Source organism: Phaeoacremonium minimum (assembly GCF_000392275.1).
Source record: "Phaeoacremonium minimum UCRPA7 unplaced genomic scaffold PA7_03_scaffold_113, whole genome shotgun sequence".
NCBI lineage: Eukaryota > Fungi > Ascomycota > Sordariomycetes > Togniniales > Togniniaceae > Phaeoacremonium > Phaeoacremonium minimum.
This window is the reverse complement of record NW_006921020.1, coordinates 41,478-59,890: the sequence shown is the minus strand read 5'-3', so window position 1 is coordinate 59,890 and position 18,413 is coordinate 41,478. Positions and strand designations below refer to the sequence as shown.

The 18,413-nt window shown below is 53.4% G+C and overlaps 3 protein-coding genes across 3 annotated transcripts; 2 read left to right on the top strand and 1 right to left on the bottom strand.

Moving 5' to 3' along the window:
- Nucleotides 1-782: 782 nt before the first annotated feature.
- On the top strand, nucleotides 783-1,577 carry UCRPA7_1589 (putative gpi biosynthesis protein family pig-f protein; the record flags this gene model as incomplete). The annotated part of the gene is made up of 2 exons (XM_007914169.1): nucleotides 783-1,121; nucleotides 1,185-1,577. The coding sequence occupies 2 exons, from the start codon at nucleotides 783-785 to the stop codon at nucleotides 1,575-1,577; spliced, it is 732 nt and encodes a 243-aa protein (XP_007912360.1).
- Nucleotides 1,578-4,940: 3,363 nt separating this feature from the next.
- Nucleotides 4,941-6,289, bottom strand: UCRPA7_1588 (putative gtp-binding protein; the record flags this gene model as incomplete). The annotated part of the gene is made up of 4 exons (XM_007914168.1): nucleotides 4,941-4,970; nucleotides 5,021-6,140; nucleotides 6,199-6,208; nucleotides 6,268-6,289. 4 exons carry the CDS (start codon nucleotides 6,287-6,289, stop codon nucleotides 4,941-4,943), a joined length of 1,182 nt encoding a protein of 393 aa, XP_007912359.1.
- A 6,138-nt stretch (nucleotides 6,290-12,427) lies between these two features.
- On the top strand, nucleotides 12,428-15,219 carry UCRPA7_1587 (putative transcriptional activator protein acu-15 protein; the record flags this gene model as incomplete). The annotated part of the gene is made up of 3 exons (XM_007914167.1): nucleotides 12,428-12,911; nucleotides 12,973-13,570; nucleotides 13,626-15,219. The coding sequence occupies 3 exons, from the start codon at nucleotides 12,428-12,430 to the stop codon at nucleotides 15,217-15,219; spliced, it is 2,676 nt and encodes an 891-aa protein (XP_007912358.1).
- Between the last annotated feature and the right edge of the window lie 3,194 nt (nucleotides 15,220-18,413).

Sequence of the window (18,413 nt, the reverse complement as noted above, 5' to 3'; positions counted from 1 at the left end):
ACTCCGACTCCGGCTTCGACTCCGGTTTCGAGTATCTGAGGCATGACTACCGCCTGATGCTCGGGAGGATGCAGCCGAAGGAGCTCTTGAGGAAGCCCTGGACGGGGTTGCCGATGGCGCTCTTGAGGCTTGCCTGGAGGAAGCTTCCGAGGGATTGCGAGTGGAAACGTGAGATCTGGTAACGGAGGCAGCGGGAGACGAAGCACGAGACGACGCCCGGGACGCCGAGGCCGACATCAGGCGATGCGTGAACTGACTGCTCTTGAATCTATTCAAGACTGCCAAACATCCGTTTACTTGGTAAGTTGGGTAAAGAAATCCAAGGAATAGCTCCTGAGAGCGTGAACAAGCTTATATGCAACGGCTTCTGGACCTTGTAAGCGGCTCCAGCTGGGTGGAGTCAACAGTCGTGTAAGTGACAGCCCTCCGTGAGCTGCACTCGGCGGTCTTGGCTACAACAGCTGTCAGCAGCCAACACCGATGACTCTTGTCAGTGCCTCATGAGGATTTCTGGACACTGGGATGAAAAAGTCAAAGGCGCATTCGCGGGGGAATCATCCTGGATTGGGCTGTAGCCTGCAACGTGCCTCCTCCCCTCCTCACCAAGTAGATGCCGAAATGGGCGCTTATCTTATCGCCACGTGCAGTTGGGGTCCAAAAAATTGAAGCTTCATGATACGACACATACGAACTTAGCACTTTACCTTTTCCCTCCTGATCCTGCCGAAGCTGTAGATGAGGAGTTCAAGCTGTCCACAATGCCGTTGGTTGATCCGGTGACAATGTCCTCCTCAATCGCGAAAGCGAGCAAGTCCGCGAAGCCGGCAGACGACAGCTCGCCGCTGCAGCCGATCCGTGTCAATTCAGCCCCTATTGCACAGGCTGTTCGGTTTGCAAGCCCCGGGCTCCTCGTCACGATGTTCACCGCGGCTTTCAGCAGCCTCGTAGCCGACCCCGTCTCGGCCATGTCGAAGTACCTGCCGGTCATTGGTGCGCTACAAGTTCTGTACGCGTTCATCTGCTTGCCTGTAGCTGGTGTGCAGTCCGTGAAGGTCAAGAAACACCGGCCAGGGGAGAAGAAGAAAGCCAGTTCAGATGCGGCTGGTCCGAACATCATTGTGGTTTGTTCTACCCTGTCTTGATTCATAGAGAGACGTGGGCTCAATTGACGTGAAACGTGATAGGCGTCGCTGCTCTCCTTTATCCTCACCACTCTCGCTACGCCTCTCCTATACATCGCGATGATCCTCTTCGGCGCGCCAGTCCTCACCCATACGCCCCACACCCTCCTCTGTGCCGCCCATCTCGCGATTCTGACCCTATTCCCGCTCTTTTATGTTCATGGGGTGGATTCATCAGCATGGCTGGCCGTTGCAGGTCTGAAGGCACCGATCGATGAGACTCTTGGCGGTCTTGTAGGAGGTTTCCTTGGTGCATGGCTGGGTGCCGTGCCCATCCCTTTGGACTGGGACCGAGAATGGCAAAAATGGCCTGTGACAATTCTCTGCGGCATTTACGGAGGCTACATTGTTGGTAGGATTATTGGAGGCACACTCGCATTTGGAAAGAAGTTCTAAGTCGATAGATATTGGGGACGACGTATCATGGAGATTCACGAAGTATCCAGGTTATTTTGCAGATCGACGTATCATGGCGTAGAGCCAGGGGTGCTCCGGTCCATATACCCTGGCAAGCTCAGAGCATACAGGCACTATCTGGAGCACCGGGACTGCCACATGGAGTCAGACTGTCCGGGGCGACTTGATAATCATCTGATCTGGACTTTCTGGTTGAGAGGAAGTGACATCGGTAGCTTTCTCAAAGTGGCTGGGTTTACCGCCTAGCGAGTTCGGGAGCAAGGTAATAGGGACCGCTGGCTCTGTTAGAAGAACTGAGCATCAATGGGTTGCCAATTCATGCCCTATTGCTAGCTGTATATTGCTCCTCCATTTGAACGAGTGGCTGGCATGGAAATAGTATCAAAATAAAGCCAGCAATTACATCTACAATAATAGGTGGTAGACAGAAGAATATTCATAAACCACCCATACCAACCTCTTCTCTCTTCAGCAGAGGGAATCAATTGGCGATACAGGTTTAACTACATCATCGAGAATCTAGCATGCGGCTTAACTTGTCTAGGGATTGGGGAGATAGAGCGCGGCTACGACGTCTTCAGCCTTGCCGCAATCCCGGGTGCCAAGCATGGGAGTTGTTTGCCAAGCAGCAGGGGTAACGTAACAGGGGCAAGTCGGAAGTGTCGGCACAGTACTCTGGACAATTCAGATCAGATACACGTGTTTTTTGCTGTGGGTAATGACGATATGTTGCGGTGATATCAGAGAATTAGCCACAGTTAAGAACGCATTCTTGAACTTGGAGGCGAGAGGTTCTCTTCAGCATCTAAGCCGATCGAGTTGATCTGAGATCTAGACTACCATGGACGTTACGGCAAAAATAGATGCATCTGCAGCTTTACATAGCACCAACGCTGATAAACGTCAGGATCGAGTAAACGCGATGTGGGGAAGTGACACCGCCACAACGCCACACCCCATTTGAGCTGTTGTCCAATAAAGTCTAGAAAATCTCTGATTAGCGCGATCATCAGCCACAGTCAATGCCGTCACTCTGTGACGTCTGCAGGCAGCTGAGAAAACAGCGTGCGTTGACGGTTCCGGTGCTGGTTCCGGTATTGGTAACAAACACCACTGTGGTGGCCCGGGTGGGATCATAATCCGGCACGAGGACAACTGTACAAGGGGCAATTGCAATGCCCAGATGCTGTATCAAGGACTGATGCATGATTGTACCTAGGTATGCTGGAATAAGACTGCTCAAACCTGTAATTCCCAACGGCGCTGCTCGCCCCTGTCTGTGATGATCGCAATTGATCCCTGACCCCTCCTCCCCGGCACACCGCGGTCAGGACTCGGGTACAGGGTCGTGGCCATGCCCTGCCAGAGCCATGAGAGGTGGCGCTTCTAGCAGCAATTTAGCTGGCGGACGGTGGCTGAATGCAGGAGGTAGGTCTGAAGAAGCGAGCGAGATTGTGTTTGTGCAATGAAAACCTGGCAGCACAGTACATACATAGTAGGGGCCAATGCGATCCTGGCAAGGTGTATGACGCAGTTGGGAGCTGGGTCGTGCGCTTTGCCATGGTTTCCATTCCATCTTGTGACAAGTTGACCTGCAGAACGGAGAACTGCCTGGGAAGCGCCTCAGCCACTCATTCTCTCATGCGATCCACTGCCCAGTCGACATTTTGGACTAGACAGCCCACTAGCTACCTAGGACCTGACTGACTTACTGGCGGACGGATTGCGCTGCCTTACCTCACAGCTCACTCTCCCCGTTCTTCTACCGTATATAACCATCCCCCTCCTGCTCTCCCGCTTGCCTTTCCCAAAACATCTCCACCTAAACAATAATCACAAAGAACAAAGACCTCTCCGTTTGTTCTCGAGACACCCCATCACCAATCGCCACCCACACCAACAGATCACAGCATCAACAATCCATCACCATGCCTTTCACAGCCAGGTAAGCTCTCCGGTCGCAGGCCTGGTGCTTACACATCGCTAGCCCATCCCCCCGAGTGCAGAAATGATTACTGACACTGCTGTTCCAGCGACATCTGCAAGATCATTCTTGCCGTCATCCTCCCCCCTCTTGGTGTCTTCCTTGAGCGCGGATGCAACGCCGACTTCTTCATCAACATTCTGTTGACGATTCTGGGTTACCTACCTGGTATCATCCACGCTCTGTATGTTCTCCCCAGGCCCAGGCTCAGGCCGCAACCGAGCCTCGGATCTTCCGGATTGCGCGGACCCTTGCTAACAAAACACCACAGGTACATTATTCTCAAATATTAGAGCTCCAATGATACCCATCCGTGCGGCGCTTGAATCCACGTCTGAATTGGGACCGTTGTTTGCGACAATCGACAAGGTGGTACTGCCCACCAGAAATCGGTGGCCGGAAATGACGTTCTCGGCAGTCGGCGGTTTCGAGCTAAGCTAAGGCGGTTCTGCGTGGACCGCACAACAGCCTGTCCTCCTTCCTTCTTCACGGCCGAACACTTTCCTACGGCTCATTGGGGTTTTCGAAATGCTTGTGTCTAGACGGTTTCTTCCGATTCTTACTTCTGCGACCGAAGGCTTCCTGGCATCTATTTTTCTCACGAAGTTTTCCTAAGCAGCATTGATTTCTCTCTTGGTGGTACCGTGGCAGGGCATGTCTGGATTCCGAGGGGCTTTTGGCAGGTGTCAGAACATGATGAGGTAGCTCGCTAATTAATGATTCGATACCCTTGTTACCTTCACGACAAAACCAATACTATCTTGCCGGAGGTTTCTCCATCTCAATTGTCTTCTAATATCTATGATTCTACTGTGATCAATTGATTGTCAACGGTGATAATTTTCTTTGTTTGACTGATCGGCGCCATCAGCCCTGTTTTTCTTGGCGGACACAAGCTGCTGCCAAAGCTCTTAATCCTGGAAAATGATGTCACATCTTGCGACTCCAGCGCATTTCTGAAGCGCTGCCCATTGACTGCGCAGCATGAAACATTGCTTGACAAGAACCAGCTGCCATAGATATTTCGACGCCAGCAATTGTTGCTGAGCACAAGCAGAGGCTATTTGGTGCTTCTTCTAATGCCCACTAATGCCCTAAGATGGGCCAGGCATGTTGACATCTGCAGAAGCTTATGGCGATTGGTGAGTTCCATCTCTTCTATATGTAGGTATCCCCTCCCTTTCATCTCAATATGCTGTTCCCATGGTATGATCCTTGGATCGCCCACGAAGTGCTCAAAGGCGATATATTCTGAGAGGTGAAGTCTACTCGCTGTGCCAGTCTATGTCTGGTCAGGCCGACTTAAAGGCTCCGCAGCTTGAAATAGCCCGGCTTTAAGTTCGTTGATATAGGTATGATCAGGCTCTTCCAACCTTAAAGGACAAAATCTGTGTGTTGTTAGTAGAGGTATCAAGCAAATTGGGAAGAATATACCTACATCGTTCTTGCCCACTCCGACCGGGTCATCCTCTGCGACTCTCATACCGCCAACTCCTTCTATATATGCTATTGGCGCATCTCCCATAACCTTCTTCGCAACGTCTGCAACTGTGCTATTCTTCTTGACAAGCACGCAATCCCTGAATACAACCTTGGAGTCTGCTTGGCCTGAAGTAAACGTTGACGTGTTCCTCACAGGAAACACAGGGACCAGACCGAGGATGTCGGCAGCCTTTGACAAGACTTGCACGACACCTGTAGAGCCAAACCGGTACAGCACCATATCCTTGAGGTTCTCTATCCTTGTCTTGTTCTTATCATCCAGCTCTTTCAGCCCGCCGCCGTCAGGATCACCATCTGCTATTAGGTCTTCCCTCGTGTCCACAAACTCGCTGCCCTCTGTATACCGTATATACCCTTGTTTTGCGAGTTTTCGCAGGAAGATCTCTGAGATGGCGGAGCACAGGACGATGCTATTCGGGTCTTGCATCTTGGCGATCTTGGCGATGTTCTTGTCGGCGTCTGGGTGGTCGATCTTGTTGAGCGCAATCACCGTCGGGAACTTCTCATCTGTAAAGGCGTTGACCACGCGGTCGACCGTCTCCTCGCTCCAATGCTCTAGTGGCTCCTTGAGGGCCAGTTTGTCCAGTGTGCGCGCCACCAGTCTGCTTGTCGATCCGTATCCGGAGAATTGCGCCTGCAGCGTCTCGACCGCCGTCGCCTTGACGGCCACATGCCGCCGCTTGATGGATCCCCAGCGCTCCCACAGGTTGCCCTTGATCCAAGCCACTATCTCGGACCTCAGCCAGGCGATGTCAACTGAAGGGTCGTACCCCCGTGTTACTTTCCCTTCCGCATCTGTGGTTCCCGATGCGTCGACGACATGAATGAGCGCATCCGCATGGCGCAGGTCGTCAAGGAACTTGTTGCCCAACCCCTTGCCCTCATGTGCGCCGGGTACGAGTCCAGCCACATCTAAAAGTTCTATGGGTACGGACCGGCGTCCGCCCACACACGATCCATAGTTGGGTTTACATCGGTCGGAGACGCCGTGTCTTGCGCATGCGCAGTCGATTTGTAGGTAGCCGATCGCTCGTTGAGGGTCAATGGTCGTGAAGCTGGTGAAGTATTGCTGTCAGTAACTGGCATGGTCCATTCGCTACCGGGAGAACGTACGGAAAGTTTCCTAGGGCGCAGCATCAGCGGGCATGTTCATCTCGACGGAAGTGGCATGTGCCAGTCTACCCACCAACTTTTGACGAAGCATCAGTGAGGGAGTTCAAGGTGCTAGACTTCCCTGCACTGGGCTTGCCTACAAGGCCGATCAGGGGGTCTCTTGGCATAACGAAGACCAGCTCAGGATATCAAGTTGTCTATATCCCAACGGAGACCGGTGTTCTGGACTGAGGGGTCCGGTGCTCGCAGCCGGCGAAATCCACGATAAGATTTTGTCTGTCGCACGATGCTGAACCAACCCTTCCGCGTGGCGGGAACCCCACTACGGCGAAAAGGTAGCTTAGATTGGCGGGGCACATCGGCGCTATCACGTCGCTGTAGGCCGGCGCTTTACTAAGGGTCGCAGCGCCCCTAACGCCTCGGAAAACGGTCACCGCGGGATTGCGGTGATTCTCGAGACATCGAGGAAAATAGCCGAACCCCTCTGTCAGGCACATACAAGATAGTGCCCCTTCCCTCCTCCTTGGCCAATTCCTGAAAATTATGGTTCGAACAGAGCTGCCCATCGATGTGCTTCCAGCATGGTTGGCCCTCAATGATGTCTCCTTCTTCGATGTCAAGATTACGCAGACCGATGGCAAAGGCTATGGTCTCCTTGCTGAACGGTCCCTGACCACCGCGGAGGACACCTATGATGTTCCTTCGCTTCTCAGCGTGCCGCATGAGCTTGTCCTGAATGCAGAAGCTGTGGAAGAGTACGCCAAAGAGGACAGGAATTTCAGGTTACTTTTGGATGCAGTTGGCCATCAAGTATTACCTTCGCCATCATGTCCATATTATACATGAAGCTAATGTCAAGATAGTCGTCACGTGGGGACATACTGTTGTTCTTACTAGTACAGCTGGTCCTGTCTTCGAGAACTGTGAAGAGCCCCGTTGGTGTGTCGAATCCATGGACGGAATATGTCAAGTTCCTGCCGAACTTCGTTCCTGTCCCGACGTTATGGACGGACGAGGAACGAAGTTTGCTTACTGGAACATCACTTGAGGTATGAGCCATGCCACGTTTACATTTTGAATAACAATGTGGGGGTCTTTCACTTGCATCAGGCACATGCCGTCTCTAGTCTTAGGGCTGATGTTCAACAGTCTGCAGTGACGGCTAAGTTGCTAGCATTGACTCACGAGTTCGATGCAATGAGAGAGAAGTCGTCGGCTATCGAGTGCTGGGATGTACTCTTATGGGATAGTGGTGCAGTGCACCTTACAGATTGGTATCTCGTCGATGCCTGGTATCGATCTCGAGTGCTAGAACTGCCAATGTCAGGAGAGTCGATGGTGCCCTGTGTGGATATGGTCAACCACTCCAGCCAAGCCAATTCTTACTACGATGAGAATGCCAAACAGGAAGCCACCCTCCTCCTTCGGCCGGGACACCAGATTTCCACGGGGGACGAAATCACGATCAGCTATGGCGAATCGAAGACCGCGGCAGAGATGCTGTTTAGCTACGGATTCATTGATCCGCAATCGACGGCAGAGGGCCTCACGCTACCCCTGGATCCTATGGATGATGATCCTCTTGCACAGGCAAAATTGCACATATTCGGCGAGCAACCGACCGTGAAGCTGAGAGGGACTGATGAGCGGATGCAATGGGAAAGTCCATTCGCTTATCTAATGTGCGTCAATGAGGAAGATGGACTGGAATTTCGGGTCCTCCAGGGGACAGACGGATCGCGGCAACTGAAGGTGTTTTGGCAGGAAGAGGACGTGACGGATTCGGCCAAGGGCTTCGAGACACTCATCGAGAAGCATCCACACTGCGCAATCTTCAAGCTTAGGGTAGCTACCGTGCTTGCGGAGCGCCTAGCGGATCAGCTGGAGCAGCTGTGCTCTTCTCAAGCTCTTGACTCATCGTCAAGTGCGGCTATCGTGGCTCCTCGACCAGGTTGTCTAGAATCCGCATTGTTGCTACGAGAAATCGAGACCATGATCCTCGAGAATGCGCTGAAGGCACTTGACCAACAGGTAAGGATGATCCATGTCATGAACGCGAGTCGTGATTGTGCGTCCCTCCTGCATTAGATGGCGTCTTATTGGGCATGGGCTAGGCGCACCAGCCCAGCCATTGTGGATGACGTTGCAGTGGACTACTGTGCTAGGCAAACATGCTGACTGGTGTATCACTCAGAAATCCGAGCTTTTGGCGGATGAGACCGTGGTGGCATATCTCGGATCGATGGAGATTTCCCAAAACGACCTAGTCGGGGATGAGGGCGCCCAATCCGAGGACGACTTCAGCTGAAGCTCCCAGCTCAACAGAAAGCAAAATCAGTTCATCCCTTTGTTGGCTCGCAACGCTCGCCTGCAATGGTCCCAAGCTTTTTGACGATCGCGGGAAATGTACCCAAGATTTTGAAATTCCTGGGGACTCCATAGTCACATTACGAGGCGGTGGAGCGCAAGACTTGGGGAAGGACGTGGAGACAAGTGTTGGTCCGCCTCACCGAGCGAGGCCCCCCAGGATCTTTGCAAACCAAATGTGCCTCATCTGAGCAGCGATGACTGCAGGCCAAGCTTGTCGTCGTCCCGTTGCATTCTCGTCTCCGAGTAATTCCAGCCAAGGCTGAGAAGCCGAAAATCCTCGTGCTTGTCTTCATTGCCGGTACCCTGTGAAGTGAGATGGACGGCCACAGTGCATGATGCGGCTTCAAACCACACACAAGCTCGGAGGATTTTTTTTACAGTGACAAGTCTAGTTTACTCTTATCTGGAGCTGCCGCCGTGCCTGCCTTCGAGCTCTACTTCAAAACCTGCTGGAGTCTAGAGAACGGACCGGCTATCCTTGGAAACGTGTCAAGGCAATCTCGAGGACCCAAAAAGCGTCGTGCTTATTTCTGTCCGCATATACCAAAATAAGCAAGCTCGTGTAAGTCCATCATCTATCTCACACCCCTCTGCAGCAAAGGTGTCCGGTCCGCACGCACTAGGCTGGTTGTCTGGTAAGGGGTACCTCGCAGGCCCCGCGACTTCCGCCCATCCTAGGGGCGACGACATTTTGCCGGAAGTCCATCTCAGCAAGGTGCGGGGATCTTTGCAGGACTAGATGGCGGGCCCCCGTGCGCGCTCAGGATGGGCTTGAGATGGGCAATGTTGGGATTGCTTGCTTGCTGGCCGGCCATTATCTCGACAGACATGCAGGAAGCGAGTTGCCCGCATGCGTCGTTGCTCTTCTCGCCTCTAGTCTGTTGTTGAGAGGTCCGGAGGCGAAGACACCTCGAGTCCGTACTTGCATGACGATCTTCGTTCTGACTCTTAATCTCATCGGGAAGGATCTGGATGGTCCCCTTAACCCAGCTTGTGTGCATGGAGCATGCTCGGTGATAGATAGATAGATAGCTAAATGGACACTATACCATGCAAAGAAAGAGCCAGCAAGACCTAGCGCCTCCATTCGTCCCCCAACGGGAAGTGGGCGATCGACAAACAAGAGGAGGCAGAATTAGTCGCGCTTTCCGGCTATGATCGTGAGCTCTGTGGCTGGGCCCGTTGTGATCGAGGCAAATCAGGAACAGGCTGTTTCAAGCAGGCTGACGACAAGACCCTGTGTGTGTGTGTGTGCGTGTGTGTTGTTTGGAGGGCATGCAAACATGCAGCAACAGAAATGCTTCACCGCGAATTCAAGCTTTTCCAGACCGCAATTCATGGCAGAAGGAAATAAAAAGGCTTGGATTTGGGATGGGTGATAAGAAGGGGGGTTCCCAGCAGGGTTTGTGACGATCCGGGAGCGGGAAGGATATTCTACGAGTTCCGAGACGAGACGAGTCGAGACGAAGCATGGATGGACATATGGGCATTTATGTCTGTGTCACCTACGCTGTATAGTACCACAGATGGGGGACCTGTCTCTGCTATTCACGGCCATTCCGTGCTATTGATATGTGCCTGGCTAACGGTCAATAAAAAAGACATTCCCATGAATCAATTCCATCCGAAAGAAGCCACCGGTGTGTGTTTCGCAGTGCTTGTTTGATTCGTCGGGTCACTGTTTCGAGATGATGGGCAAAGCCCTTCTCCAAATAGTTAGCGTCATGGAGGGGGGGGGTTGTGCGATGACAGCGTTGGCAGACGTCAAATCGGGCTGTTCGAGATGTCATTTGTCCATCATCTCAGGCCAACAGCAGGCAACAAGTGCATGTTCGCCCACAACTCGGGCTTGCCAATCATCGTGATGCCATGCGAACCATCTCGCTATATGGAGGGAGGCGAAATGCCCAGCGTGCAAAGCCACCGATGTAGATGGCACATGATCAAGATCAGTCAGTGGTCGAGGTATGAATGGGCATAGCATGACATAGTAGGGCCCAGCACCAGCGCTAGCCCGAGCATTCCGGCACTTGTTGGCGCTGTTAGTTAGTCAGTTAGTTAGTCTCTGGTCTACAACAGGTAGTTTTAACCACACGCTGCATCTATCTACTATGTATGATTGATGTGTGCAGGACAGAGTAAGACAGGCATGCAGTTTGACGATACACAGCAGCCAGGCGTGCCAGCGATAGAATACCATGGCTGTGGGAAAAGTGACAGAAAAAAAAAGGGTCAGGGTCTGGGGTACGGGTCAGACAATGGAGTGAATTGGAGTGGGCTTGATGGGGGATGCTGGGGATGCTGGTAGGCCGCATCCGACACACGATCATGCCATTTCACCGTGGTCGATTGCGGGGGATCCAGGAATCCCAGGGTCCCTGGCGCAACCCAAGGTATGATCGTGATGGTCTGCCTTGCCTGTCTTGCCTGTCCTGCCTGTCTCGACAGAGTCAGAGTCTGGGGTTCCCATCCTGGAGAAAAGCTGGAGAGTTCTAGAGCACCGGTGGCGTGGAACTCTGCGGCCATTGGCTTGCTGGAGATGGTGATTCTTCAAGAATCAAGATGCCCTCGCCCGGTGGTGCCATTCTGAAGCAGCCCTCGCCGATTTGGGCCAGTTGGCTGCCAGCTAGCGTCCCCGGGATATCTCGAGATGCGCTCCGGGATGGCCCTCGGGGGTGTGTAGGAGCGTGCAAGAGGGCAAGAGGGCTCGAGTAGACTTTCTACAGTAGGCTAGATGCGGTAGGCAGGACGAGGTACATCCTGCATAGTACATAGTAGATAGGGATGGGGATGGAGGGACGATGGGGCCATCTGGCACTTAGCACGCACGCAGGGCCTTGGGTGAAGAGAGTACCGGTACGTATTGTGTGAGATAATGTCTACTGCATAGTAAGTGTCGCCTTTTTGGTGTTTGAAGGTTTGGGCTACGTACGCTGTAGCTCGAGTGTAGGTACGTAGAGGGATGATGTGGGCAGACTGAGTCTGAGGTGATTGGGCTGTGCCAGAAACACCAGCATCCATGGATGACCTCGAGACCAGATCTCCCCAGTACTCCCCAGTACTCCCCAGATTCCCCCTCGTGGTTCGCAATCAGCCCTCACCAACTCGCTAACAAGTCACTGGCTGCAGCATACTCTAGGTATCCTTGTCGCTGTACCCGCCCCCATGTCTGCTGATCCAATCGCTGACCGGCCGTTTCTTCTTCGACTCCGCAAAGGGGACCCTCCAGGTTCCCCCCCCCCCTGCCCCATCCTTCCTTCCCTTTCTGAGTAGAGTATTCACAATTACTGCGCACGCACACACGCACACGCACTCGGCCTTTCCTTTTACCCTCCGCCCATCCATCCTCCTCCTCCATTCATTCCCTCTCTTCACTCTATCTATTCCATATTCTACACTAGACTAGACTCAACTAACGACCACCACCACCACCGCCGCACCCCCCTCTCTACCGACGCTACACAGCACGGTACATTCCCTGTTGATCCTCTTGCCTGGGGTTGTCCTGGCCTGTCCTTTAAAACATCCGCTCGTCCCACCTCTCCGATCGATCCCGCACTTCCCTCCCCTTCGAAAGACTTTCGCCGCCTTCTCCTTTCGATCTCGCCGTTCTTCTTCTTCCTCTTCTTCGTCGTCATCGTCGTCGTCTTATGATAGGAGTCTCGGTTTCCACATCTACAAGAAATGAGCCGGTGAGGCCGTCTTGCTGCGATCCCCACCATCTGAAGAGCCATCGTGCCACATGAGTCAATTCCTGTCGACATATCAACCCCGATAGACGACTTTTAAAGACAACTCTAGAACTTATACACCGGAAAAGAAACCCCCTCGACCGCGAGTCGACAAATCTCCACTCAACATGCCTGGAATTCTGCCTATGAAGGTCATCAAGGTGGGCACCAGCTCCCAGAGCCGGATCGCCCAGGCCTGTGACCGCTGCCGCAGCAAGAAGATCCGCTGCGACGGCATCCGGCCGTGCTGCTCACAATGCGCCAACGTCGGCTTCGAGTGCCGCACCAGCGACAAGCTCAGCAGGCGCGCCTTCCCCCGCGGCTACACCGAGTCGCTGGAGGAGCGCGTGCGCGTGCTCGAAGCGGAGGTCCGGGACCTGAAGGACCTGCTGGATGAGAAGGATGAGAAGATTGATATGCTGTCCAAGATGCATGGCAACCGCCGGCCGTCCATCGGCTCATCGTCTGCGGGCTCGCCGCCGGATCTCAGGAAAGACGCTGCTTCGCAGCCGAAGGAGGACACATTCCGCATCCAAGCTTCACCATTGCTGCTTGGAGTCGAGAACTCAGATTCATATTTCATGGGTGCCTCAAGTGGTCGAGGCTTCATCGGTCAGTATCCTTTTACAATACGCGTATACTCGGTGCGATGACAACTAACAAACTTCTACAGAAGCCTTCAAGCGCAAGATGCAGGAAAGCGGAAAGTCATGCTCCGAATTCAACACGGAAGCCTTCCTACACATTCAGGGTTGCTATCCTCTCGTGACTAAACCGCCTGGTCAAACTATGAGGGTGCCTCCTCGACTCTTCTCTGACAGATGTGTCAATGTCTACTTCCAGGAATGGGCTCCGCTCTTCCCGGTCATTCACAAACCGACCTTCCTCCGGATCTACGAGGAGTTTGTTGCCGACCCTGACAAGGTAAAGAACAATCACAAACTGGCGCAGCTGTATCTTGTGTTCGGTATTGCTGCTCTCTCAAGCGATAAGCCAGATCTTGATCAGATTGCTGCCTGCGAACAACAATGGCAACGATCTCTTGAGACCATCCTCATGGACAACACCATGAACACCCTGCAATGCTTGGTTCTTGCTCTCATGTACTGCACCGTCAGAGCCGACTACAAGCGCCTGCAACATTACAAGGGCATTGCTGTTGGCTTGTCACATAGACTCGGTCTACACCAGAGCCAGAAGCGCTTTTCTTTCGGCGCTCTCACAATTGAGACTCGCAAGAAGGTCTTCTGGACACTGTACACTCTCGACTGGTAGGTTGCTCGTCACCTTTATCTTTTTGATATGCCTCGCTGACCTGTCGCTTAGCTTCTCTGCTGCAATGCTTGGCCTCCCGAAACTGTTGAAGGAGGATGACATCCATGCTGAATACCCCTCTGACACGGATGACGAGTACGTGACTGAGAAGGGATTCCAGCCAACCCTGCCTGGCGAGTATACACGACTCTCAAGCGCACTGGCCCTCTTCCGAGCCTCCCGCATTCTCGCGAAGGTTCTGGAGAAGAATTATCCTGCGGCTACCTCTCATGAGCTCTCACTGCAGCAGATGTCTGCTTTGGAAACTGAGCTTGATGCGTGGTCTGAGAACCTCCCCCAACATTTGAAGCTCACCTTCAAGCAAGACAAGCCATCGACAGATGTCACTGGCAGCCGCTCTCCACTACTAGCCCTTGCATACAATTACATTAGGACACTCATTTACCGTCCAGCAGTTGGTTCCAGTCTCGGTTCCAAGGCCGCTCCTGCAGTCATCTCAGTCGGAGACTCGAGCAAGCATATCATCCAGATTGTTGAGCTGCTTGAGGAGAGGAGCATGTCATTCTCTTTCTGCCTCAACAAGTCTGACCTACTGATCCTTTGCGGCATGTCATTGCTCTACCAGAGCCTTGACCTGAAGCAGGACAGCAAGCTGATGAAGGACAGTGAGAAGCTTACCAACTCTGTCATCAAGGTCATCGAGAAGACCAAGGCACCTGGAACATATGACTTCAAGAGAGTGGCTGCTATGCTCATCGCTGTTGATGAACCAGCGCAACCATCACTGCCTACTCCTCCCAGACATAGCCCCGAGACTTGCATGGCTGCACCGCCTCTGCAAAGAGCTTCACCACCTGCTCAGCTCTCCAAGAAGGGTCAACAGTATCCTCTTGGAAGGCATGCAAGTGCAAGCATGAGCGAAACCGACCTGCTTCTACAACAAGAGAAGATTCGAAGAATGACAATGCCCAACATCCACCCTGGAAGGTCGGAGCTACGTCGCTCTGGATCTCGTGCCTCTTTCGACAACACCCGACCGGATGCTTCATTGCTTCAGCGTCGTGATCATCGACTCTCAATGTCGCAAGCTGCCATGCTAGCACGTGTAGCACCCACACAAAAGTCAAACCAGAACCTAGATTACCTCTCTTTGAGCAATACGCCCACAGGCTCACAGCCATCTTCCCCAGTTCAGGCTCGTCTACAGCAGGCAACGAGTGCCGCCAACAACCATCTATACTCACAATTGAACCAGAAAGTTTCCGGCGTATCGGCTTCCGATTGGGAGGCACTGCTAGGTCAAATGGACGGCGGCCAGCTCAACGTCTATGACGCTATCTATGGCGGGCCTGCTCTCACCATAACCGAGACCCCAGCGTCTGCGTCATCAAATTATGGTGGGTGGTCTCCCGACTCAATAGACCTGTCCAGCTTCAATCTTGGTGACTTCGGCTCAAATCCCGCACCCGCACAGAGCGTTCTCAGCTTCAGTGATGAGAGCCTGAGCTCAGGAGAGGAGATCGCGCCGAGTGAGCTGGGTCTCAGCGTCAGCAGCCTGGACTACCGGAACGGGCTGCTCCCGACGTCGTGTACGACTACCGAAGGCTTCATTCTAGACGGTCTTGATGGCAACTTCGGGCTATAAATCTGTCCATATTTCATCGTCCTTCCAGGGACTGACTGACTGAACATTTTTTTAACGATTTACGGTGTCTATTTAATGAGTATAACTTGCCACACGGATCAAGCGGGTATATATGGTTTCAGGGTTCACGGAATATCTGGAGATTGGGTTAAAGGGGGGTCCGTCTATTCTTACGGTGTCGCTGAGTCGCTCAGATTTGTGCTGCGGCACTGGGTCTTCTTTCTCAAAACGGGGATGGGGGCGGCCTGACGCTTTTTGTTGTCTTGTATTGCTTCTTCGTTCGGACAAGTGAAACATTGCTTAATAACCACGGTCTTTTTCCCTTTGTTCAACTTTTAACTACGCGTGCGCGTCCTGCTGGTCTAGCTAGATAGTCTCCTTGGACGGACAGGAGAGGAAATGCGCGAGATCAATACGTCTAATCAGCTACAATTAGCTGGAGTGTTTTGATAGGCGACGAATCTGAAAAGTTGATGCAAAACAACGTGTGTGCTGTTTCTTCCCACTCTTCACAGTGAATACATTCTTGTGCAAGTGACATCGGATAGATCGTAGATCGGACTAACGATGAAGCACAATGCTACGATTACCTTCGAATGATGCTCTCCCCCCAAATGACGTTGCGCCAGGGTCCTCCTCTGAACCCCAACACAGACCCAAGGCCTAGACCTCTGTAGTGTGCCGGGAGGAGCAGCGCTGGTCAGATGGTTCCCCGGCAGCAGCGGGCGGCACTCGAGCAGGTTACTGAAGTGCGGCGTGCGTGCCGTAGTGTAGATACCTGGACTAGCTCGACTACGGGCGCCGCCCTTATTCGAAAGCGGATCTGGTGATCTCGTGAGAGACCTCGTCTGTCGCAGCCTGGGTCTGGGCGGGCGGTGATGACTTACGACAGGTAGAGACATGCATTGAAGCGATGATCTCGATCAGACCCCCCCGTTGAAAGAGAGCAATTACGGTACACGGCTCCTCAGACGGAGTGGAGTGGTGGTGGCTTCGGTGATTGACCCTGCTGTCCAAACAGGGCAATGCAACACTGCCGTTAACGTTAGACGCCAGCGGTGTCATCGGACTGTATGAGAAGAAAGTCTTCTCTAGATTGCTATTTGTTCTTCTTTTACTGCTGCTTGCTTCGAGACTTGTTCCATGCCATGGCAATATGCAGCAAATCTCGAGATCCCGCCGACCTGCTTGAATATATAGCTTTAATCTAGTATGCCGAGCTGCCACTGCCCTACCTGCCACTTTGAGAGGGCGCAATCAATCAGGGCTCCTCCTGCGCGATGGGGGAGGACGGGGATGGGATGGGATGGCTGGCATCCTCTCAGTTTAGCCTGAAGTGTCTCCTCTCCAATTCAGTCCATCACGATCGTCTGTCTCCAATATGGATGTTACACAGGCTTAAAGTAATAGCAGACAAGTAGATGCTATAGCACAGAGGAGGGGTGGAGGAGCTGAGAGGCGTTCTCACCTCACTGCTCTCAGCTCCGGGGACGGAAAAGCAGCCTCCCGGGGCCTAGACTGCAGAGGCACGCGCAAGTCAGGTCAGGAGCGCGGGGGAGCAGCCACCCCGGACCCGATTTCTCGATTAGGTTGTCAAGTCTGCATTTGAATGGTGTGCAGTATGTATGTATGTATGTGTGTGTGTGTCAGTGTAGTCAGGCAGCATGAGAATACGCAAGGAGTAATGTGGCTGAGGAACAGAGGAGCGTCTGCTGTGTTGGTTGATCAGTATTAGTGAGCTCGCCCGGAAGACATCGGTGTCGGGGGCTTCGATGCACCGCTCTCCCCGCCACCGAGCGCCTCTCCGACTCAGCCAGCTCGCGCCTAAACGACATAGTCAACGTTTTGCAAAACGGGCCTGGATCTTTCTTCTCGAACGGGCAGAAACGCCTTCCGCTGCATGTCTCACAGACGCCGCTTTGCCCAGCGCCCAGTTCTCGGCTCGAGACTGTCGGAATAGCAAACGACATCGCGTGTCAGACATTCGAGGTGTCCGATCTTTCCTGGGCTGGCTCGCTGGCCCAGATAGATATATGATCATTCGCCGGGACTGGCGGATGCCGGCATGAGGCACGACTAATAGTCGTTTACCTAGAACGGTCGACGCGGGAAGGGTGCACGACGAACGGCGTGACGTGACGGATCGATTGGATATGGTGCTGAACCCCGGGGGTTTGGGAGACCCAGCACCGACGGACGGTGGCGCAAACAGTTGCCCACCGACTGACTGAGTGACGACAGAAGAAGCAGCAGCAGCAGCTTTGCATGAGTAGGTAGGAAACTCCATTAGTTTAGCTTGAATACCTCGGCGGAGGAGGGAGATAGGGCTGTTGCGGCTTGCCGTAAAATCCGGGGGCGCCCTCTCGTTGCTTAACGCCTGCCTCAGACTTATAACACACGCCTGGCAGTTTGCAGTTGCGGGCAATGTTTCGAAACATCGTGCCATTTTTGGAATAACGTTGGAGACACTTGGAAACGTGCCGTCGATCTTTTTGCATTTGCTGCGTGATATAATCGCCTCTCTGGCAGCTCGAACGACTTCACTCTCAGTCCTTCTGGAGGCCATCCCCAGCGCCAAGACTGCAACTGCTTAACCTTAAATCCATCGTTGCGGTGTCCCGAAGACCATCGACCTGATCGACAGGGCCATATTCTCATGACGTCCGCCGCCGAAAAGCTCCCGCTCCTGGAGGCCAAGATGGCCATCCCGCCAGGTATGTCAATCTCCAGTCTGCCTGCGGTCCGGCAGACGTCTTTCTTAGTGCCCGAGGGTAAATCGAGCCGGAGCCCGGGGAGTGGACGCATGTAATCTACTTGCAGCCCCCAATGCGCCGGAAGGATTCCCGGGCGGGAGGGCGGTTGGTGGACAGCCGCCCCGAGTCCGCGAAATTACACGGAGGATCCGAATGCTGACACTTCACTTTTGCGCCGACGCACAGCTTCCTTTACTAGCGCTTACAGCGCCGGCCGGGGCAGCGACCGGCGAAGGCTTCCGCAGGCCATCGCGCATCGCGGCTACAAGGCTGCGTATCCAGAAAACACGATGGGCGCCTTTCGCGGCGCTGTAGCGGTCGGAGCGCTTGCGCTCGAGACGGACCTGCACTTGTCGCGGGACGGGGTCGTTGTATTGTCCCACGTACGTGTTTGAATTCTGACCTCCCCCTCCCCCCCCGGCCCCCCCTTCTTCAAAATCC